Raw genomic sequence first — 24,170 nt, forward strand, 5'->3', positions numbered from 1 at the left:
ACATTTACTATTAAATTTGACATTTATGACAAAGTATGACATTTAACATTAAATTTTACTTAATATAATAGAAAAGTAAGTCTAAAATAAGGTAAAAAAGAAAAAATAAAATAAAATAAAATTAATAAAAGATAATAAAATAAATGAAACAAATAAAAGAAAAGAAAAGAAAAGAAAAGAAAAGAAAGGAAAAAAGGATAAAATAAAATAAAATAAAATAAAATAAAACAAAATAAAGTTAAAAATAATAAAAAAATAAAATAAAATAGTAAAAAATTAATAAAATAAAATAAAATAAAGGAAAAAAGGATAAAATAAAGTAAAATAAAGTAAAATAAAGTAAAATAAAATAAAAATACTAAAAATAAAATAAATTAAAAAAAATAAAATAAAATACAATAAAATAAAATAAAATAAAACAAAATAAATAAAATAAAGTAAAAAAAGGAAATAAAATAAAATAGTAAAAATTATTAAAATATAATAAAATAAAGGAAAAAAGGAAAAAATGAAATAAAATAAAGTAAAATAAAGTTTAAAAAAATTAAAAATAAAATAAAATGAAATAAAATAAAATAAAATAAAATAAAATAAAATAAAGTAAAAAAAAAAAAAAAAATAAAATAAAGCAAAAGGGCTGCAGTGAGCCTGGCCGGGGCAGCAGCGCTCGGCTCCCTCCCCGCAGCCTCGCAGGTGCCGGGGCCGCCTCTGGCCGGGGCGGGGGCCGGGGGCGGGCTGTGCGTTTATAGCGCGATAACGCCCGCAGAAGTTGCAAACGCCGGCGAGCGGCGCCGGGGACGGGCGAGGACGGAGCTGGGCTGGGAGCCGGGGCCGCCCCGCCATGGGCAACGCGGCCGGGGGGCTGGAGGGGGGCGCGGCCCCGCGGGAGCCCCGCGACCACCGCCCGCAGCCCGGGGCCGCCCCCGCCGCCGCCGCGCCGCCGCCCCCCCGGCAGCCCATGCCCGGCAACGCCGAGCTGGAGGAGCGATTCGGCCGCGTCTTGGTGAGCGGGGACGGCGCCGGGCAGGACGGGGGGGTCCCACGGAACGGGGGGACAGGGTGGGGGTCCCTCCGGTATCGGCATCCCTACTGGTGTCAGCATCATTAGCGTTATCATCATCGGATTGTGACTATTCCGTAGTTCTGTTAATTATTTGGTTTATTATTTAATTGATGTTCTTATTAATAATGATGCCTGCCCCGCTGTCACCTCGTTGTGCCGGGGACGCTCAACCCTGGCCCGGGATGACCCCAGCGGTCCCTCCCCTCCTCGCTCTCACCTTGAGGGGGGATCCGACCCCCAAATTCCCGGGGTGACCCCGAGTCCCGGAGCCCGGGCAGGCTCCGCCATGGCGGGATCGGCGGCAGGGCCGGAGCGCGCCGGTGCTGCGGATGGCGATGCTTCGCTCACCTCCTCCTCTTCCTCCTCTTCCTCCTCACGGTGCAGGGGAAGCCCCGGCCGGTGGGCAGCGGGGGATGGATGGATGGATGGATGGATGGATGGATGGATGGATGGATGGATGGATGGAGGGCTGGCAGCCCCGGGAGCCGCTCGGTTCTGCGGGAGAGCAGCTCCCGCTCGCTGCTCCGTCCTTGAGCGGGGCGGGCCGGCCGTGACCTTCGCGCCGGGTCCCTCCACCGCGCCACCCGCTGCAAACCCTGCCCGTGCCCTCCCCAAAAACGCCCCCAGGAAAAGGAATCGCTGCTTTAACCCCCCAAGCCCCTGGCAGGTGATGGAGCCGTTCGTGCCCATCCCGCTCCGGGCGCAGCTCCCTCAATGCCGGGGTGCGCTCGGTGGGACCGGCCGGGATCTGCTCCGTGGGGTGTCCCCATCCCAGCCCCGAGCACGAATTCCTTGGGAGCTTTTTTATCTTATGGAGTTTATAGGATAATTTGGGGGGGAGCGATCCCTGCAACCGCAGGCGATGAAGGTGATGAAGGTGAGGAAGGTGATGAAGGTGATGAAGGTGAGGAAGGTGAGGAAGGTGATGAAGATGAGGGACCCCGCGGCACTCCCGGGGGACAGGGTGTGGTGGCGGTGCCTCTGATGGCTCCGGGGCAGGAAGAGCCCCGCGGTGTTTCCGCTGTGAGGCCCCAGGAAGCGCCGCTTTTAGCCGGGCTGGGCCCTGCAGGTTGCAAATTCTGAACCAAAAAATGATCAGAAAAGGGGAAAGCGCTGCTCCAGGCTCTCAGCAGCACTTTCTGTGCCCTCATCCCGAGGGAAAGGCCTTTTCCAGGGGAAGGGGCACCCAGGGGGCTGGACGTGGCCTGAGGGGAAGCGAGGGCTTGTGAAAGTGGCTGTCCCAATTCTGCTTCCTCCTTTCACAGTCCCTTCCCCATTCTCGTGGCTCCGGGGGGATGGGGACAGGGGGGTCCCCTCTGCCCTCACCCACCACAAACACATTCCCCAACTCTGCCTTCAACTTTCCAACTCGTGGGCTCGGTGGTGGAGCAGGTGGTAACGAGCTGGGAATCTCCTGGTGGGACACGATCCAGACCTCAATGTTGCCATGGCTGCAGTGATGCCATGAGAGAACCAGTTTGGGCCTGGACATCCCAAACTGGGACAGCTGGTGGTGCAAAACCTCAGCAGAAAAACCCAGGGAGGAGCCACGGGGATCCAGATTGCTGCCAGGAAGGGGATACACCCATTCCATGCCAAGAAATGGGAATTTAAGTTTCCCAAAACTTCATTCTCAAAAATTGGCTCCCTCCCAGCTGGGGCACTGTGGCAGATGCTGCCTTGGCAGAGCCATGGGAGGGTTGTCCTGTGCCAGGCAGTTTGGGATGTGATCAGGTGGAATTTTGGGATGGAGCAGCTTTGCTGCTGGGATAGGGATGCCCAGATGCTCCTGCTTGAATGATTTCCCCCCTTTTGCAGGTCAAGGGGCATTAATTGGGAATATATAAAGGGAATTGTGAGTTGAGGTGTGGTGGAGTCAAAATCAAGCAGTGTCAGGCTGGGACAGGGGCTGCTCCAGCTGGGAGCTTTGCCTGGTGGGGGCTTTGCTGCCTCTTCTCCCTGGAGCTGGGGCAGTGCAAGGCCAGCGTCACCACTGCAGATGTTTGCAGATGTTTGCAGATGTTTGCAAATGTGCTGTTGGCCCCAGCAGCAGGACAGGTCAGCAGCAAGTCCTGGCTACAGTGTCAGCCTCAGCTCCAGCAGGAAACAGAGCTGGTCCTGATCTTCCTGCTGGATTCATCTCCAGCACGGTGGCCAGGGCTGGCTGGGGGGTGTGGGGCTGCCCCAGGGTGTGCCCAGCAGTGTCCTGGGTGGGGCATTGTGCCACCAGCTGCTGGACCAGGGCCTGGAGAGTGTCTTGTGCAGGATCCCTCTTGTGCTGCTGGATCCAGGAGAACATCCCAGTGCAGGGTGGGCAGGCAGGAAGCCATCAGGGATGAGGGCACACTGGTGGGATCAGGCTTCTCTCCCTGGTTTGAGCTACAGCAGCTTCTGCTGGCACTTAAAATAGAGCTGGAGCCACAGGGAGGCAGAGGCAGCTCAGCCCATCCCATCCCATCCCATCCCATCCCATCCCATCCCACTGCCACCACCCTCCCGGCCATCCTGGGGACACTCTGTCTGTCTGTCTGTCTGTCTGCTCCTGCCCACACTGGGTGGGTTTGGGTCTGGTGGATCCCTGATGGGATGGGCTGGTCCTGGCCGTGTCCCCCAGCCCAGTTTGGGCATGAGGGAGCTCAGGGAGCCCTGGGTGGGCCTGGTCCTGCTCTGTGCCCCGGGAAGAGGCAGGAGAATGACTCCAGTGGCATTGGAGGGGACACCATGGGACAGGTGGCACTTCAGGAGTGGCCATGTCCCAAATGCCCTTGTGTGCTGTGTCCAGGAGGGTTGGAGCATCCCAGGAGTGGCACAGCCCATCTGTGACCCACACACCTGCAGATGTTGGTCCTTCCTGCCCCTCAGCCACCGCCTGGGGCTGTCCCCTGCCCTGTCCCCTCCCTGTGGCAGTGCTTTGTCCCTGGTGCTGCCTGGATCCTGTCCCACCCCCCGTGCTGCCCAGGCTGCCCATCCCTCTCTGTGCACACACATCCAGTGCCCCAGAAACGGCTCTGCCAGGGCTTTACAGCACAAACCCTTCCCTGGGGGTGCCAGAACATTCCGTGCCAGCCTCGGTGCGCTGCCCGCTCACGTGTGGCACAGAACGAGGTGTCTGGCACCCAAAATAGCTGCAGCCCTGCCAGCCACCACAGCAAGAGGCTGGTTTGTAGCAGAAAATGGTGTTGGGGCTGCTTCACCTCCCCTGGCCCTGGTGGTGCTGGGTGCCAGCCGGGCTCAGCCTGCAGTGGGCATGGCTGGGGTGGCCCTGCAGGCTCGGGGGCACTTTGGGCTGTTGGGGACATTGGTGGCACCCACGCAGTGACGGGCTGGGCTGTGGGGCTGCTGGGAGCCCCGGGTGGGATGAGGGTGCTGGGGACAAGGTGCTCCTTCATCCTTGTCCCCAGAGGAGGAAGAGGAGGAGGAGGAGGATCAGGTCCTTCCTCTGACACGTGTGGGGTGCTTGGCTGCTGCCCTGCCCCACATTATCCAACCAGCCCCATATCATTCACCCAGCCCTACACCACCCACTGTGCCCCACATCCCCCACTGCCCCATATCACCCCCAGCCCCACATCCCCCACTGTGCCCCACATCCCCCACCCTGCCCCACATCACCCCCAGCCCCACATCACCCACCCAGCCCCACATCGTCCACTGCCCCACATCATCCACCGTGCCCCACATCCCCCACCCTGCCCCACATCACCCACTGCCCCACATCACCCACCCAGCCCCACATCGTCCACTGCCCCACATCATCCACCGTGCCCCACATCCCCCACCCTGCCCCACATCACCCACTGCCCCACATCCCCCACTGCCCCACATCACCCACCCTGCCCCACATCCCCCACCCAGCCCCACCTCCCCCCCTCACGGCAGGAAATGAGAACCGGTTTTTTTGGGGTTTTCTTTGCGCTGCCGGCTGAGGCTCCTCAGCGGAGCCGCTTCCTCCCAGCACCACGAGCCCACCCGGGAGGAGCCCCCACCCACTTTGTACCCGACCTGTGCCACATCCTGCCCGCAAGGGAGGCACCAGGGCTCGGGGCAGAGCCACCTCCGTGGGACAGCCCTGCCACTCCCTCGAGATGGCTCCTGTCACACCCAGGGCTCTGCTGGGTCCAGGTCCCACATGGGGCCACCATCCCCTCTGTGCCAAGGGTGTCCCACGGGTGTGGCTGAGCCCTGACTGGGCTGTCTGGCTGTGTTGTCCCTCTTGGTCTCCTGGTCTGACCCTCATCCATCCCAAGGATGGCAGCTCAGGACCAGCAATGGTGACAGCCAGCTGCTGCTGTCACCTTGCCCATTCCAGAGCCCAGCAGCTTCACAGTGAGGCCATTTCAGACCCTGATTGTCCCCCTGCCCAGCTCTTTGTGCCAGCCCAACCCAGCTCCTCCCCAGCCACAGCTCCTGCTTTTGGCTTCTGGCAAAAGCAGTTCGACAGGTCCTCCCTGGAGGAGCTGGTGGTGGAGAGGTTTCTGTTCCTGCCCACCACAGTGGGACCTCTGGCCTTGGACCTGCTCCTCTGTGGGCAGCCAAAGCCCTGGGAGATGCCTTCACTGCAAGGATGTGGTTGCTCCAGCATGGCATGCACCCCACGTCCCCATCATCCTCCTCAGGGAACCCCAGGACTGGGGTTTAGGGGTGGCTTGGGGCCGTGCATTGCCCCACGTGCCATCGTGCACCTGCCACCCACCAAAACCTGGGGTTTTCAGCAAAATAACCCCCCTGTGAGCCGAGCTGAGCTGCAGCAGGCCCAGGCCACGCTGGTGTCCCATGGAGGTGCCCCACGTGTCCCCGAGCAGGGGCAGGGCCGTGTCCCGCTGGTGGCGGGGGCGGTTTTGGCAGCGGAAGCCACGTCACGTCCTGTGGGGGCTGTGGGGACAAGGAGGGACGTGGGGACAAGCCAGGCCTGACGTCATCGTGTCTCAGCAAACACTGCCTTCCCCAGATGGGCTCGTCACCATCTGTGGTGGGGGGGACTCAGGGGTGACCCCCAGGCACAGCCCAGGCTCCTGGAGCCCTCTGTTGTGTCACCAGTCATGTCCCTGTCCCTCAGCTGTGTCACCAGTCGTGTCCCTGTCCCACAGTTGTGTCGCCAGTCATGTCCCTGTCCCTCAGTTGTGTCATCAGTCGTGTTCCTGTCCCTCACCCCGTGTGGCACTGCTGGGACTGGGATGGTTGAGGCACATGGGGCACTCATGACATGGGTGGGTGTGTCCAGTTCTTCCTCCTGTCCCCCACCTTGGGGACCCTCAGGTGGGGACATCACTGATGGGTCCATGGGATGTTCACATCCTGGGAAATGCGGTGTTCCCAACCTCCCAGGGTTGTCCCCACCATCCCACCAGTGTCCCCATCCTGAGAATGCTGCTTTCATTTTCCCACCCTGATCCCATCCTCCCACCACTGTCCCCATCGTTACATCAGTGTCCCCATTGTCCCACCAGTGTCCCCATTGTCCCATCAGTGTCTCCATCTTCTGGAATCTTCATGTCCCACCAGTGTCCCCATCCTAAGAATGCTATTTTCATTTTCCCACCATGATCCCATCTTCCCACTACTGTGCCCATTGTTCCACCAGTGCCCCCATTGTCTCACTAGTGTCCCCATCTTCTGGAATCTTCATGTCTCACCAATATCTCCATCCTTCCACTGGAATCTTCATGTCCATGTCTCTATCTTCTAGAATTTTTGTGTCCCATCAGTGTCCCCATCCTGAGAATTCTGTTTTCATTTTCCCACCATGATCCCATCCTCCCACCACTGTCCCCGTTGTTCCATCATTGTCCCCATTGTCCCATCACTGTCCCCATTTTCCACCCAGTGTCCCCATCTTCTGGAATCTTCATGTCCCACCATGTCCTCATCTTCTGGAATTTTCATGTCCCACCAGTGTCCACATCTTTTCACTGGGATCTTCATGTCCCACCATTGCTCCATCACTGTCCCCATTGTCCCACCAGTGTCCCCATCTTCTGGAATCTTCATGTCTCACTAGTGTCCCCATCATCCCTTCAGTGTCCCCATCCTGAGAATTCCGTTTTCATTTTCCCACCATGATCCCACCCTCCCACCACTGTTCCCACTGTTCCATCACTGTCCCCATTGTCCCACCAGTGTCCCCATCCTCCCACCATTCTCCCCCTCCTCCCATGGGTCTCTCCATCTCCCAGAGCTCTCTGAGCAGGGGGGGCTCCATCCCTGGGGTGTTTTTGGGGTGACCCCCAGCGCTGACACCCTTCACCCACAGAATTCCATGAACCTGCCCCCGGACAAGATGAAGCTGCTCAACCAGTACGACAACGAGAAGAAGTGGGAGCTGATCTGTGACCAGGTGAGCTCCAAGCTCAGAGTGTCCCCAGTGCTGTCCCTGTCCCCAGGTGCCACTCGTGGCATGGTTTGGGCACCAGCCTGGCTGTACCAAGCCCTGACATCCATCTCGTTGCTGACACAGCCCCTCATTAACCTCATTAGGCAGGGGTGGGGACAGGGACACCGTGGCTGCTGTGGGGACAGTGGCACGTCCCTCGCCACACGGGTGGCCCAGTTTCAGCCTCTCTCTGGGCTCTCAGGAGCGTTTCCAGGTGAAGAACCCCCCGTCTGCCTACATCCAGAAGCTGAAGAGCTACTTGGACACGGGTGGGGTCAGCAGGAAGGTGAGGGGTCCCTGTTGTACCCTGGTCCCCGTGCCAGGCTGGGCACAGGGACGGTGCCAATGGCTGCCCCTGTGCCAATGGCTGTCCCTGTGCCAATGGCTGTCCCTGTCCCACAGTTCAAGAGGAGGGTGCAGGAGTCCACACAGGTGCTGCGGGAGCTGGAGATCTCCCTGAGGACCAACTACATCGGGTAAGGGAGGGGTGGCATTGTCACCCAGCTGCTGCCACCACCTCTGGGATGGGGATGGACGTGTGCTGGCTCTGCCTGTGGGGTGACAGCAGGATGTGGGGGGCTGTGGCTTCATCCTGAACCCTTAGGAGGGCTCTGATGGGAGGTTGAGAGTGCTGGGGCTCTGAACCCTTTATGGCTCTCTGGTACCCCCAGGGTGCCCCCCCTGCCCCTACCCTGGCTCTCCTGGACCCTGGTGGGTGCCCACAGTGCCCAGGGCCAGGCTGTCCTGTCATGGTGACACAATGGCAGTGGTGGCAGGAGAGCCTTTGGGCTGTGTCCCCCTATATCAGGTTCACCGTGGCACTCACAGAAATGCCAGCTCATGGTGCCACCTCATGTCCCCAGCGTGTTCCACCCTTGCTGGGGACCTCTGTTCCACCTTTGCTGAGTGTCTGGGCGCAGGGGGAGGGAGGATGTGGGGGTTGGCAGAGCTCACTGACCCCTCTGTCCCCCCTCCAGATGGGTTCAGGAGTTCCTCAACGAGGAGAACAAGGGGCTGGACGTGCTGCTGGAGTACCTCGCCTTCGCCCAGTGCTCCGTCGCGTACGTCCCCAGCGGGTCCCCTGTCCCCAAGGCTGGCATCGGCCTCCCCTGGGGCTCAGCAGGGCTGGGGGTGGTCCCTGGGGGTGCCCTCCCTTGTCCCCAGGGTGATGATCCATGGCTGGGGCTGAGAAGAGCATCCCCAAATCCCTGAGGTGCATCTGCCCTTATTGGGGCGCCACCAAACTGTCCCCAAGGCCATCATGTCCCCAAGGCCACTGTGCTGTCCCCCAAGGCCATCATGTCTCCCAGGCATGCTGAGCCACCAAACTGTCCCCAAGGCCATCATGTCCCCAAGGCCACTGAGCCACCAAAGGGCCATCATGTCCCCAGGGCCACTGTGCTGTCCCCAAGGCCATCATGTCCCCAAGCATGCTGAGCCACCAAACTGTCCCCAAGGCCATCATGTCCCCAAGGCCACTGTGCTGTCCCCAGGCCACCACATCCCCAGGGCTGTGTTAACCCCCATGCACTCCTGAGGGACACCCACCCATATTGAGGTGCCACATCTCACCTGAGATGGTGTCCCCATGTCCCCACCAGGTACGACATGGAGAGCTCAGAGAACAGCCCCGGCTCTGACAAGGGCAAGGAGAGGTCTCTGGAGGACCTGAACAGGAGCAGCTCCTCGTCCCCCACGCAGGGCTCCTCCAAGCCGCGGCCCCTCACTGTAAGGTAACGTGTGGTGCCGTCCCCAGCTGTCCCCGTGCTGTCCCCGTGCTGTGTCCCCGCTGTCGCCTCGCTGCTCCCCCGCGCTTGGACAGGGGCTTGGCAGGGACAGAGACGCAGGCCCGGCCCTAAAAATGGGCGCCCATTGCTGGTTTGAGGGTGGCGACAGAGCCACATCCCCCTGTTGTCCCCTCCTGGGGCCGCGTCCCCACCCTGGCACTGCTCTGGGGTGCTCTGGAACCTCATGAATACACCAAAAGTGGGGGTGTTGGAGATTTTGGGGCAGCAAATGGCATCTCCTGGGTTAGACCCGGGGCGGAGGGACGGGCCTGTGTCCCCCGTGTCCCCCGTGCCCCCCTGGTGGCTGTCGGTGCCCGCAGCCCCGTCTAACCCCGCTCTTCTCTTGCACGCTGCCGGGGACGCGCTGACGGTAGGTGACGGGGCACCGGCGGGACGGGGACACCCCGCTGCTGTCACCAGGGCATTGGGACAGGGCCATCCCCGGTGGGCGGGGGGGTCCCGGGGACACCCACCGCGGTCACCCCCGAGCTGTACCGCTGGGTCTGCAGGAGCCGGGGTGTCCCTGCCAGCCGCACGGACAGGTCAGGAGGGACGTGGCAATGTCCCATCGCTTGTCCCCGAGCGCGGGTGGCCCCGGGGCGGCGCGGGAGCCCCGTTTCTCCCTCCTGTCCTGCAGGCTCTAACGCGCCTCCAGCTGCTGCCTCTCGAACCAGCACCTGCACACCCTCCTCCTCCGCCACGTCCACCCCTGCGGTGCCCCGGGCAGCGATGGGGACAGTGCCCCCAGGTCACCCGGCAGCTCCGGCCCGCCCCGGTGAGCCTCCGTGTGCACGAGGGGACCCCCAAACCCATCCCACCCCGCAATCCCAGGGTTTTAGATGGGCACGGACACGCGGGTTTGTCCCATGGGTGTCCCCAGCCCCGCTGCCACCCCCTGCGCTGTCCCCGCTTTGCGCTGTGCCCGCTGTGCCCCGGGCCCCGCTCAGCCGCGCTCTCCCCGGCCAGGCTGAACCCCTCGCACAGCAGGAAGACGCTGCGCAACTCGCGGCTCGTCAGCCAGAAGGACGATGTCCATGTGTGCATCATGTGCCTCCGCGCCATCATGAACTACCAGGTGCGAGTGGGAGTGGGCGACATCCGCGGGGACCCGCCCGGGGCTGCCCCGGCATCCCCCGAGCCCTCGGGGGCAGCTCCGTGCTGGCACCGGCTCTGCTTCCCCCGGCTCTGAGATGTCCTCGCTCATTCTCCTGCCTGGTGGGGACCTCGAGGGTCTCCAGGGGGACACAGGACCCCATGGATGCTCCTTTGCCCTCCCCAGTCTGGCTTCAGCCTGGTGATGAACCACCCGGCCTGCGTCAACGAGATCACCCTGAGCCTCAACAACAAGAGCGCCAGGTAGGGGCTGGCCTGTCCCCTGTGTCCCTTGTCCCTCTGTCCCTGTCCCCTGGTGTCCCTTGTGTCCCTGTCCCCTCGGTGCCAGCCCCCTCACACCCCGTGTGTCTCTGCAGGACCAAAGCTCTGGTGCTGGAGCTGCTGGCCGCTGTCTGCCTGGTCCGAGGGGGACACGACATCATCCTGGCTGCCTTTGACAACTTCAAAGAGGTGAGCAGGGACAGCCAGTCCTGTCCCCAGCAGGGACACCCCATCCCCACATGAACATCTGTGCTCCATTTGGGTTTGTGCCTCAGTTTCCCTGCACCACCCCCAAACCTCTGGCTCGCTTGAGGATGTTCCACTCACAGGGTTTGATGTCCCCATGCCACCATGTGTCCCCAGTGGCACCAGGCAGGGTTGGGATGGTGTCACCAAGGCACCTCCTGCTCTGTCACCCTCCTGGGTGTCCCCTGGCCGTGTCTCCCCTGCCCTCAGCCCCCTGCTCCCCCCAGGTCTGCGGGGAGAAGAATCGCTTTGAGAAGCTGATGGAGTATTTCAGAAATGAGGACTCCAACATTGACTTCATGGTGAGTGGCTGCTGGGACCACCCTCTGCTGTCCCCAGGGTATCCTGTCCCCAAGGCTGCTGTGCTGTCCCCAGGCCATCATGCCCCAAGAGCTCCTAAGCCACCACACTCCCTGTCCAGGGATGCTGAGTGACCAAAACTCTCCCCAGGCCACCCAGACTGTCCCCAGGCCACCCAAACTGTCCCCAGGCCATCACGTCCTCAGGGGACTGCGGAGCCACCATGCTGCCCTGGGGGTGGCATGTCCCAAGGACTGCCATGTCCCAAGGGCCGTTCTGCTGTCCCCAAAGGCTTCTAAGCCATCAAACTGTCCCCAGGGCCATCATGTCCCAAGGCATGCTGAGCAACCAAACTGTCCCCAAGGCCATCATGTCCCCAAGAGCTTCTAAGCCACTACATGGCATCATGTCCCCAAGGGCTTTGAAGCCACCAAACTGTCCCCAAGGCCATGAAGTCCCCAAGGCATGCTGAGCCACCAAACTGTCCCCAAGGCCATCATGTCCCCAAGGCCACTGTGCTGTCCCCCACCTCCATGTCCCCAGGACTGTGCAAACCCCCATGCACCTCCCAGGGCCACTGTGTTCCCAAGGGCCACCAACCCCTCGTGCAGCCCCTGGGACACCGTCCCCAGGAGCCACCCTGGCCCCGTGCTGGCCGTGTCCCCACAGGTGGCCTGCATGCAGTTCATCAACATCGTGGTGCACTCGGTGGAGAACATGAACTTCCGAGTGTTCCTGCAGTACGAGTTCACCCACCTGGGGCTGGACCAGTACCTGGAGGTGGGAGATCCCAGGGGGGGTGATCCCGAGGGTGGGCTATCCCAGGAGTGGGTGATCCCAGGGGTGGGAGTGGGTGATCCCAAGGGTGGGTGATCCAAGGATGGCTGGGGGTAAGAGTGGCTGATCCCAAGGATGGGGTTGGCTGATCCCAAGGGCAGGGTTGGGTGATCCTGGGGATGGGTGATCCCAAGGGAGGAGTTGGGTGATCCCAAGGGTGGGAATGGGTCATCCCAAGGGTGGGTCATCCCAAGGGTGGGGGTTGGTGATCCCAAGGGTGGGGTTGGATGATCCTGGGGTTGGGGGTGGGTGATCCCAAGGATGGGGACCCCAAGGGTGGGTGATCCCAAGGGTGGGAGTGGGTGATCCCGAGGGTGGCTGATCCTGAGGATAGGGGTGGGTGATCTCGAGGGTGGGTGACTCCAAAGGTGGGAGTGGGTCATCCCAAGGGTGGGTGATCCCAAAGGTGGGGTTGGGTGATCTCGAGGATGGATGATCCCAAGGGTGGGAGTGGGTGATGCCACAGTTGGGGTGGGTGATCCCAGCAGTGGGAGCAGGTGATCCCGAGGGTGGATGATCCCAAGGGTGGGAGCGGGTGATCCCAGGCCGGGGGTGTCCCTGTCACCGCTGGTGACCCCGGTTTGCCGTCCGTCGGCAGACCCTGCGCCTCACCGAGAGCGACAAGCTGCAGGTGCAGATCCAAGCCTACCTGGACAACGTCTTCGACGTGGGGGCCATGCTGGAGGACTCGGAGACCAAGACGGCGGTGCTGGAGCACATGGAGGAGCTGCAGGAGCACGTCAGCCAGGTGGGCCGGGGGAGCGTGGGCAGCGCCGCTGACGCAAGCCCCGAGGGAGGGATGGGATGGGGACAGGGCTGAGCTGAGCTGAGCTGAGCTGAGCTGAGCGGCGGCGCCTCGTCCCCCACAGCTGACAGAGAAGCTGCAGGATGCGGAGAACGACTCCATGGCCAAGATAGCGGAGCTGGAGAAGCAGCTGAGCCAGGCGCGGCGGGAGCTGGAGGAGCTGCGGGTGAGCCCAGGGGAGGCTGGGGGTCTGGGGGGCTCTAAGGGACACCGGTGACGTGCCGGGGGTCGTCACCCGTTGTCACCGTGCAGGAGCAGCTGAGCCCGCCGCGGCCGCCCAGCCCGCCTTGCCCGCAGCCGCAGGAGTGTTACCGGCTGGCGCTGGAGCGGCGGCTGGCGGAGCTCGAGGAGAAGGGGCTGGTGCAGATCCTGCGTGGGCCCGACGGAGACGTCGCCATCGAGATTGTCCCCGTTGTCATAGAAACCCCCGCAACGCCCGTGGTTTCCGGGGACAGCACCGCCGCCACCACCCCAGGTACCGCGGCTGCGAGGGGATGTCCCCTTCCCGAGGGGACACCTGGCACCAGGGAGGGATGGCAGCGACTCTCTGGACACTGAAAGTGAGACGAGGGTGTGGGGATGTGCCCGGGAATTCAGGGCAATGCAGTGGTGTTACAATCTCACCCACCTCTCCTTTCCCTTGCAGATGCTCCGGCTCTGGCCCCACCGCCCCCACCCCCCCCGCCTCCCCCACCCCCCCCACCCCTACCGGGGGCTGATCCCATCCCCCCCCCACCCCCCGCACCCCCCCTGCCCGCGGGCACCCCCACACCCCCCCCAGCCCCCCCCCTCCCCGGTGCCCCGGCGCCACCGCCCCCCCCACCGCTCCCGGGGGGACCGGAGGGCCCCGTGCCCCCCCCTCCGCCACCCCCTCCCCTCGGTGGGGAACCCCCAGCCGGGCCGGGAGCCCCCTCCAGCACCAATGGTTCAGGTGAGTGTGACCTGAGGATGGTGGGGATGTGACCCAGAGATGATGGGGATGCTCCCAGGAGGGGTCTGGGGTACCCTGGGGTGGGTGTGATGTGTCCCCCCTCCGGCCTGTGACCCTCAGTGAAGGTGAAGAAGCCGATCCAGACCAAGTTCCGCATGCCCGTCTTCAACTGGGTGGCGCTGAAGCCGAGCCAGATCGACGGCACCGTGTTCACGGAGCTCAACGACGAGAAAGTGCTGCAGGTGAGCCTGGGGACAAGGGGACAGGCACAGCAAGGTGAGCCTGGGGACAAGGGGCTGGGCACAGGGGGATTCAGTGCCCCCGGCCATGCTGAGCTTGCCTTGTGCCCACCCGCGGTGTCCGGGGCTGCAGGAGGAGCTGGAGGTCAGGAAAGTCCTTAGCACCATGGAGAGGGACACGGCTCAGGCGGGCTTCTCCTGTCCTTGTCCCTTTGCTCCATGCACACCTTCACATCCTGCCCGTTTCTTCCTCCTCATCTCCATCCTCTGGTCCCCTCCTCACCCCTCCCTGTCCCTTGCTCCACCTTGATCCTCACTCCTCACCCTTATCCTGCTCCTCTGGCCCCATCCTCACCCCAGATGTCCTGTGCCACCTCCCTGCTGTGTGTCCCCACAGGAGCTGGACATGAGTGACTTTGAGGAGCAGTTCAAGACCAAGGCTCAGGGCCCTGCCCTGGACATCAGTGCCCTCAAGGCCAAGGCCACGCAGAAGGCGCCCAGCAAGGTGACCCTGATGGAGTCCAACCGTGCCAAGAACTTGGCCATCACCCTGCGCAAGGGCGGCCGCAGCGTCCAGGACATCTGCACGGCCATCGAGACGTGAGTGACCCCCACGGGGTGGGCAGGGGGGGAGAAGGGCAGGAACAAGGGGTTGGGGTGGGGGAGGGTGTGGTGGGATGGAGGGGTTGGGGTGGGGATGCAGGGACAAGATACAGAGAGATGGAGAGTGAAGGGATCAGATACAGAGAGATGGAGGGATCAGAGATGGAGAGACAGAAGATGGAGAGATCAGATGTGGAGAGGTGGAGGGATGGAGGGATCAGATACAGAGAAATAGAGGGATCAGATGTGGAGAGGTGGAGGGATGGAGGGATCAGATACAGAGAGATGGAAGGTGGAGGGATCACATGTGGAGAGATGGAGGGATGGGAGGATCAGAGATGGAGAGATGGAGGGATCAGATATGGAGAAGTGGAGAGTGGAGGGATCAGAGGTGGAGAGATGTAGGGATGGAAGGATCAGATACAGAGGGATGAAAGGTGGAGGGATCAAATACAGAGAGATGGAAGGATGGAAGTATCAGAGATGGAGGGATGGAGGGTGGAGGGATCAGATACAGAGAGATGGAGGGATGGAAGGATCAGAGATGGAGGGATCAAATGTGGAGAGGTAGAAGGATGCAGGCACCAGCTGTGGGGATGGAGGGATGAGATCTGAGACCATCTGTGGGGGCCAGGCATGGACAGACAGATGGATGCAGAGAGCAGCTGTGGGGATGGAGGGATGTAGGAACCAGCCATGAAGGGAAGGGATGTGGGGACCAAAGAGAGATGGAGGGATCCATATGGAGAGACAGAGAGATGCAGGTCCAGATACAGAAAGATGGAGGGATGCAGGAGCCAGCTGTGGGGACAGAGGGACAATGGAACAGCCCAGGGTGACAGGGGAGCTTGCGGCAGGGCCTGACAGCACCGGGGGTGTCCCTTCCATGCAGGTACGACCAGCAAGCCCTGAGCCTCGACTTCCTGGAGCTGCTGCTGCGCTTCCTGCCCACCGAGTACGAGCGCAGCCTCATCGGGAAGTTCGAGCGGGAGCAGCAGCCACCGGAGGAGCTGTCGGACGAGGATCAGTTCATGGTGCGCTTCAGCAAGATCCCGCGGCTGGCCGAGCGCATGAACGTCATGATCTTCCTGGGCAGCTTCGGGGACACGGCCCAGCTGCTGATGCCGGTGTGTGCTGGGGACAGGGGCTGTGGCCACACACTCACACCCTGCCCTGGAGGATTGGCGGGGGTAGGAGGGTCGGGATGGATGGAGATGAGAGATCTCTGCAGCCAGGTCAGGAACTTGGGGTTTATTGCAAAGGGCCTGGGTGCAGGGCCCTGCTGGGAGCTGCCAAACACAGCTCAGAGCAGGCTGAGAGAAGAAAGTGGGAGAGAGGATGAGAGGGTGAGAGAGTAAAAGGATAAGAGCATAAAAGGCAAGAGGTAAGAGCTAAAAGACAAGAGCTAAGACCTAATACAGCGAAGTTCACGTTCCAATACCATAAATCTTCTGCGTTGAATATTCTGATTCTCACTAACCAATCCAGTACAAGATACAAATCCTATAGCATTTACATACAGCCTATAACAACCATTACATTACCACACTGTGCTACATTTTAAACCCTAAAAACTCCTCTTTGGGCCTCCGGTGCCAAACTGACCGAGTCTGCTCTGACCCTTGGGCCTGTCTGCAGGCAGAGGGTGTTGTTCCATCAAAAGGGGATCACCTTCAGCTGGCCACACCATTGTTTTCCAGTTGTTCAGTAACTGAGGGATCTCAGAGCTTGCTTTCATTTCAATCTCACTTATAGTTTCCATATTCTCAAAACCTTTTGCCAGACAATCATATTTATAAGGCTTTCCTGGTTCATCTTCCCCAACACTTCCCTCCTTCCCTCCCACAGCAACTCAACGCCATCATCGCTGCCTCCATGTCCCTCAAGTCCTCCAGCAAACTGCGGCACATCCTCGAGGTGAGGGCTCGGGGGGAGGCGGCCCCATGGTGCCCACAGAATGTCCCTGGGCACTGTGCCCCCTCCTGGCCCCTGTCCCCAAGCCCTGGTGTCCCCACAGATCGTGCTGGCCTTCGGGAATTACATGAACAGCAGCAAGAGAGGGGCTGCCTATGGATTCCGTCTGCAGAGCCTCGACGCGGTAGGGACGGTGTGGGTGCCATGGTGTGGGGTGATGGGGGCACTGCCACTGCCAGGGACACCCCTGGGGACAGAGGGCACCACCAGGGACAGCTCTGGGGACAGAGGGACACAAGGACCAGCTGCAGAGGTGGAGGGACACAGGAATCTCCTGTGGGGACTGAGGGATGCAAGCAGCAGCAGTAGGGATGGAGGGACATGAGGTTTGGTTGTGGGGATGGAGGGGGCAAAGGGATGGAGATACACAGGAATAGGGTGGGAAGGATGGAGACCTGATATGGATCTAAAGGAGTCAAAGACCTTGATGAGGAAGATGGGATGAAGGAAAATGAGGACCAGTGTGGGGACAGAGGGAGGGAGGTCACACATGGGAAGGTCACAAATGGGACAGAGGGATGAAGAGACTGTTGGAATGGAGAGGCAAAGGGATGGAGATACACAGGAATGAGGTGGGAAGGATGGAGACCTGATATGGAGAGGTTAAAGGAGTCAAGGACCTTGATGAGGAAGATGGGATGAAGATGGGGACCAGCATGGGGATAGAAGGAGGAAGGTCACACATGGGAATGTAGGGATGAAGAACCAGACGTACACCCAGCCATGGGGATGGAGAAGATGGGGATCAGCCATGGGAGTGGAGGGATGCAGACCCGGCTGGGGGATGGAGGGACGGACACACAGCCAGCCACACGGACACAGGGCCACCAGAGGCAGCCCTGAGCAGGGTCAGGGGAGGCGGCTGCGGCTCGGGGCTGACTCTGCCCCGCCCCAGCTGCTCGAGATGAAGTCCACAGACCGCAAGCAGACGCTGCTGCACTACCTGGTGCGGGTGATCATGGAGAAGTACCCGGAGCTCACCGGCTTCCACACCGAGCTGCACTTCCTCGACAAGGCGGGCACAGGTAGTGCCCATGGGCATCGGGCTGGGGGTCGGGGCAGCCCCTGGCACTCGGAGCCCGCCCTGACCCGCCCTGCTCCCCTCCCGCAGTGTCCCTGGATGGGGTCCTGCAGGACGTGCGGAGCCTGCAGCAGGGCATGGAGCTGACCCGCAGGGAGTTCATGCGGCAGGACGACAGCCCCGTGCTCAAGGACTTCCTCAAGGTCAACTCGGAGGTGATGGAGAAGCTGCAGGCTGACAGCAAAACCGCCAAGGTGGGTGCTGGGCTGGGGACGTGGGGACAGTCCCTGCATGGGGACACCCTCTGCTCACACCTCTGTCCCTGCTGGGGACGTGGCTCCAGTGGGACAGGCAGGATTGGAGGTGGGAGAGGCTGGAAGGAGCTGCTGAGATGGGGCCCAGCCCCCAGATCAGGTGTCTCTGCCCACAGGAAGCCTATGAGTCAGCTGTGGAATATTTTGGGGAGAACCCCAAGACCAGTCCCCCCACCACCTTCTTCCCCATGTTCATGCGCTTCATCAAAGCCTACAAGGTAGGAGGGGACGTGGGGGTCGCTGTTTCTGAGGGCTGGGAGGAGATTTGGGGCACCTGACTCCACTTTGGAGCAATCACAGGCTGGGATGCCTTTGGGATGGTCAGAGATTTTGGAGCTGGGTTGGGGTGAGCTGTGAGGTGAAGAAGGAAGGGGGCTGCAATCCTGGATTCCCCAGGCTCAGCACACCCTCCCTGCCTCTCTCCCAAGAAAGCAGAGCAGGACATTGAGCTGTGGAAGAAGCAGGAGGCTGCAGCCAAGGAGGCAGAATCCGGCTCCCCTGGCAGCGAGCAGCAGCCCGAGGTGAAGGTGCCCCCCTGTCCGTGCCCTGCTGGGGTCCCAGAACTAAACAGGTCCTGGGGTGGGAGGTGAAGGGGAGGGTCCCCCACCTCCTCTGGGGTGTGATCACAGCACTCAAGGGCCCTGTGCCCTCCCAGCTGCCTGTCCAGAAGGCCAGGAGGCAGCAGATGGACATGATAGCTGAGCTGAAGAAGAGGCAGATGGTGAAGGAGCCGCTCATCTATGAAGGCAAAGATGGGGCCATCGAGGATATAATTTCAGGTGAGAGATGAGTTCAGGTGAGCAACCCACATCACAGACCCAGTGCTGGGGGCTGCAGGGGCTGTCACAGGAGCTGGGGGGTCACCAAACCCCACCACAGGGACCAATTCTGCCTGCAAGCACCTTCACATTCCACATGGCAAAGCTGCTCCCCTGTCTCATAGCTCTTCCTCCTCTTCTGCTTCTTCCTCCTCTCTCGTCCTCCTCGCTGTCTCTGGGTCGCTCTGCTCAGCTCTCAAAACTGTTCCTTTCACGGCCCGGACGGGCAAACGCTCGTCCCGGCTCTTCTGCGACGTGAGCTTCAACGAGGAGAGTCCTCTGTAGGTAACGTGGGGCGGCGCGGGCGGGCGGGGGCTCCAGGGCTTCCCTCCTGTCCCCACCGGGATTCCTGCGGGATTTGTGCCACGCTGACACCCGGGATCAGCCCCGGGGCAGGGCCGGTGCTCAGGGTGCCACAATCGGGCTGACTTTTGGTAGATGCTGCCCCTCCCATCCCTGCGTTCAGCCCTTGGCTCCTCCTGGGTGTCCTCATACCCAGAGGGGCAAATCCTGGGCAGACAGGACAAGGGAAAGGGGTTTTAAATGAACAAAGGAGAGTTTTAGGTTGAAGGTTTGGAAAAAATTTAATTCCTGTGAGGGTGAACCCTGGCACAAGGTGCCCAAGGCCAGGTTGGACAGGGCTTGGAGCACCCTGGCACAGTGGAAGGTGTCCCTGCCATGGCACTGGGTGGGCTTTGGGGTCCCTCCAACCCAACCCATCCCACATTAACGCGATGGCTGCGGTTCCCCGGCCATGCCGGGCGGGCAGTGAAGCTCACCCATCCCCGGTGCTTCTCCCGGTGCAGATCTGCGGAACAACCCGTACCGGCGGGGGGACAAGGCCCGCGGCAGCGCCAAGAAGCGGGCGGCGGGGCAGAGCCTGCAGGCGACGCCGGACATGGCGCTGTGACCGGCGCCGTCCCTGCAGCGGCAGCACCGGGCCAGCCCCGTCCTCCCGACACGGATGGCACCGCAGGGTGTCGGTCCCTGTGCCCGGGGCTCGGCGGGATGGACAGACAGTGCCCGCTCCGAGCTGCTCCAGCCGCTTGATGTGCCAGCTCTGCTGGGCGCAGCACCCCCGGCGCTTGCTTGGCCGCGTCCCTGAGCTCCTCTCCGTAGCCTGGCGGGTTGTCCTGGCCACAGGGAAGCACAAAAAGGGCTCCGGCTTGTCCTGGAAGGAATAGAGAGGCTGTCCCATCCCTTCCCCGGCCCTGTGTCCTTGTCCCACCCTGCGGGAGGGGAGGGGGTGTCAGCCAGGGACACAGCGCTCCCCGCACATCTCCCCGCACATCTCATCTCACATCTCATCTCGCATCTCATCTCCCCCGGCCCGCAGAGCCCCCCAGAGCCGCCTTCCCAGCCCGGGCACCTCCCAGAGCCAGGGGCTGGCAGCGGTGCTATTGTACAGCATTTTATAAAGTCTTCCTTCGAATTTCTCCGCGCTGCGGCAGCGGGGATTGGAACCCCCCCACGCAGGGCGGCCCCAGGGCTGTGGCGAGCAGCGCTGCGGAGGCTCCGGAGCTGCGACAATCAGCAGCAGGGACAAATTTCCCTGCGAGGGGGTAGCATCTCCATTCACCTGCATCTCCAGCAGCCTCTGGGATGAATTGGGACTGTCAGCTTTGTGGGGCTCCCCGTTTTCTCGGGTGGGACTCTCAGGAGATGCCGCAGCCCCAATCCCTGCCGCCGCCTGCAGAAGCGGCCCCGGAGCCGCACGAACCTCTCGGTACCGATCCAGACCCGGCTCTCCCTCCCTGCCCTGCCCCGCTGCTGCTCAATAACCCCGCAGTGCCGTAGTTAAACCTCTCCTGGTGCATTCACCCTGCTCCTCCCTCCTCCCAGCCCGTCCTTCCTCGCTTCAGCCACAGCAGCCGCTGCTTCCTGCTGTATTTAAGCTGCTTCAGCGCCGGCTCCGTGTCCGGGGAGGGATGGGAAATGAATGTGTAACTTATAAATGCCTTTTAGCCAGAAATGTAAACCATTAACTGCTCATTTGTATACATTATTTTTATATACTGAAGGCCTGTTTAATCTAAAGCAGAACTGTAATAAAAACATCTCAGAGTTGATGAAGGACTTGTCTGGGAGAAGGGTTTGTGGTGCTGTCATGAAGGGAGGGAGAAAAGGAAGGAAAGATGGGGTGAGGGAAGGATGAAGGGAAGGAGTGGCTGTGGATGCCCCATCCCCAGGTTGAACAGGGCTTGGAGCACCCTGGGATAGTGGGAGGTGAGAGGACGGAACGAGATGATCTCTAGGGTCCCTTCCAACACAATCCAGTCTGGAATTCTAGCAACAAACCACCCACCTTCCATTTAATTTTTTTTTTTCGAGTTCAACAGCTCTGAGGTCTGTTCACAGCGCAGACATGCGGGTGCATGACAGCACAAAAAATGTGTGTCAGGGTGAGTGTCCTCACTCACAGCCACAGCCCCTCCCCAGCCTGCTGGGGAAGGATTCAGCCCTGTACAGACAAACAGAGGGGCTGCAGCACTGGGAGATGTGGGGGATCCCCAGAGCTCTGCCTGCCTCACCCCTGTGCCTCCCAAAGCAAGGCTGAGCAGCTCCCAGCGCAGCAAATCCCCTGCAGAGGGACAGAGAGAGGACAAGGGATTGTCTGCTTGGGAGGAGAGAGATGCCAGGCTGCTCAGCAAAGCCTGGGATCCATCAAAGTCAGTGCTGCCTCTTCAGCCCCAAAAATCACAGAATCCTAGACCTAGACCCCCAAGGATCATCCAGCCCAACTCCTGCCCTGCAGACGCCCCAGCAATCCCACCCTGGGCATCCCTGGCAGTGCTGTCCAAACCCTCCTGGAGCTCTGGCAGCCTCAGGGCTGGCACCATTCCCTGGGCAGTGCCCAAACCTCCTCTCTGACTTCTCCTGAATCCCCCAAACCCAAGTTATACCGCAGAGTTCATTCAGACCAAGCTCCTCTTCCTGGAAAATTCTCATTCAGCATCACCATCTTGTTCTCTGGGACAACACATCAAACCACCAGCAACGACAACAAACAAAATCTTCTTTTTTGTTTTTTAGCTTTATTTTTTTTTTTCCCCTGTGAAAATGCAGGTCAAAAACGTTAACTTCAAGAAATCACAGTTTTATAAAGTGTCATTCATTCCATACAAGCTCCTCATTCCAGCACCTTCCCCCAGCGCCCATCTCAATGAGGAGATCCTCAGCTCACCAGCAGCGATTTTTCCAGACTTCCAGAAGGAGCTGCACAACAAGAGCCATCTGTGTTTATCACTCCTACTTGTCCTCCCCACCCTGAGCTGGGGTTCTGTCCCAAACACTCGTTATGAAACCTGACAGAACAAGGATAATGCAAATCTTTGCCGACTTTCTGCTGTCAGTGTTGCCTTCATCTGGAGGCCAGCTTGTTTGTGCCTGTCACAGCAAAGTGACAAGGCAAGGGAACAGGAAACTGTCCTGGCAGCAGGAGAGAGCCAGGGGCAGCTCAGCACAGCCTGGAGATCAGCCCAGAGGAGCTCAGGGACTGGGAAGGCACGGGCGGTTTGTGTCCCCAGGCAGGGATGTGACAGCACATGCCACCCTGAGAGCAGGGACACGGCCAGCTGGGAGCCTGCAGCCTCACTGGGCACTTGTGGTGGCAGCAAAACAGGGCTGGAGGCTTGGGACACACAAACAGGGGAATCCTGGCTAATGCTGCTATGAGGGGACTGGGGAACACGGACATCTCCATGGGTTGGGGATCTCCATGGGCCTGGGGATCTCCATGGACCTGGGAACATGGACATCTCCATGGAACTGGGGAACATCTCCATGGACCTGGGAACACAGACACCTCCATAAACCAGGGGAACACAGCCCATCTCCATGGACCAGGAGATCTCCATGGACCTGGGGATCTCCATGGGCCAGGAGATGTCCATGGGCCTGGGAACACAGACATCTCCCTGGGCCAGGGGAACATAGACATCTCTATGGACCAGGTGAACACAGATATCTCCATGGACCTGGGAACATGGACATCTCCTTGGGCCAGATCTCCATGGGCCTGGGAAACATGAACATGTCCATGGACCTGGGAACACAGACATCTCCATGGGCCAGGAGAGCACCATGGGTCTGGGAACACAGACATCTCCATGGACCAGGAGATCTCCATGGACCTGGAAACATGGACATCTCCATGCACCAGGAGATCTCCATGGACCTGGGGAACACGGACATCTCCATGGACCTGGAAACACAGACACCTCCATGGGCCTGGGAATACAGGTATCTCCATGGACCAGGAGATCTCCATGAACCAGGGGAACACAGACATCTCCATGGGCCCTGTGAGGACATCCCAGGCCCAGGAGGGCTCCCTGCCCTGTGCAGGCGGCTGAGTTCAGGTTAATGCTGCAGATGCAGAGCCCAGGAGTCCTGCAGGCAGTCCTGCTGCTCCCTCCCTGCTTCTCCAGGGCTCACTCCCAATGCCCAGGCCTGGAATGGACACCAGGACATGGGAGCACCCCCCAGGTGACAGAGGCACAAGGTGCAGCCTTTGGGATGGAACCCACCGGGCTTTGGGATTGACACACCACCACACACTCACAAAAACAACCAGGTTTTCCTCCTGTCCTCTTAGAGAAAGCTCAGGAAAGGAGCCAGGGATCCACTGAGCCTGTGCTTGGGAGCTCTGGAAGAGGCACTTTGATCCTTCCTGCTCCAGAGCTTAAAGTCTTAGTAATTTATGGCATCTGAAAAAAGAAATGGAGCCAACCTCCCCCCTTCCCCACTCCCTCCTGGAAGACATGTGCATAATGTGTTAATTATTTACTGAAAAGACTCTGAATGTGGCATAGTAGATATAATTAGGTGCCTATTTTGGACAATGTATTAAGTGCTTTAGAACAAAAAGTGCTATAAAAATCATACCCAAAGTGGTGATAGGTTTCATTTTTCTTCATGAGTTCCACTTTCTTATAACAAACTTGAGTTTTCTGATCAGGGATGTCACTGTCTGGTGGAGCAAAACCAGAGTTTGTTCTGGGAGACCAAAGGAAAGAGCATCCATTGTTTAAGGAGTGCTGCTCCCCAAAAAGGGAGACCCAGAGTTCTGCTTTTCCCAGCTATTTTCTGAGCGAACTTCCCTTGGGAACACTTTGCTGCCCCATGGTGTCTCCCAGAGCAGCACAGACCTGGCAGAGCCCACCTTGGATTTGGGAGCTGCTGGATGCAGAGCCCCTGCTCAGATGCAGCCTCAGAGCTCTGGGAGAGGCACAGCCAGAGGGAGGGACTGTGATTTCCAGGTGTGCCAGGCCTGGAACAAGCACAGCCCTGAGCAAGCACACTGGGAGCTCACACCTCCCCTGGGATCTGTTCTGGGGTGGAGAAGGGTGAACAACACCCACCCACCTGAATTAACCCGTGAGGTTTCAATGTGTTCCAAACATTCATAAATCAGTAAAAAAAAACAGTTTAAAGCTTAAGGCATTGCAGGCCCAGCTGCCCATCCCACTCAGTCTGAAGCGAGGGG

At 59.6% G+C, this 24,170-nt stretch overlaps 1 protein-coding gene across 1 annotated transcript; it reads left to right on the forward strand.

The window, feature by feature from the left end:
- Positions 1-938: 938 nt before the first annotated feature.
- On the forward strand, positions 939-20,755 carry FMNL1 (formin like 1). Its single transcript, XM_054281619.1, has 26 exons — positions 939-1,003; positions 7,314-7,397; positions 7,636-7,719; positions 7,836-7,909; positions 8,411-8,494; positions 9,035-9,166; positions 10,187-10,295; positions 10,500-10,576; positions 10,690-10,783; positions 11,068-11,142; positions 11,810-11,920; positions 12,576-12,725; positions 12,847-12,948; positions 13,035-13,278; positions 13,429-13,713; positions 13,834-13,955; positions 14,350-14,552; positions 15,448-15,682; positions 16,404-16,472; positions 16,573-16,653; positions 17,425-17,554; positions 17,641-17,804; positions 17,981-18,082; positions 18,293-18,385; positions 18,520-18,643; positions 19,489-20,755. Exons 1-26 carry the CDS (start codon positions 959-961, stop codon positions 19,590-19,592), a joined length of 3,177 nt encoding a protein of 1,058 aa, XP_054137594.1. The 5' UTR covers positions 939-958; the 3' UTR covers positions 19,593-20,755.
- The last annotated feature ends 3,415 nt before the right edge of the window (positions 20,756-24,170 follow it).

The sequence above is a fragment of the Melozone crissalis genome, unplaced genomic scaffold (genome assembly GCF_028551555.1).
Source record: "Melozone crissalis strain CALT ecotype California unplaced genomic scaffold, PUWL_Pcris_2 ptg000032l_1, whole genome shotgun sequence".
Classification (NCBI taxonomy): Eukaryota; Metazoa; Chordata; class Aves; order Passeriformes; family Passerellidae; genus Melozone; species Melozone crissalis.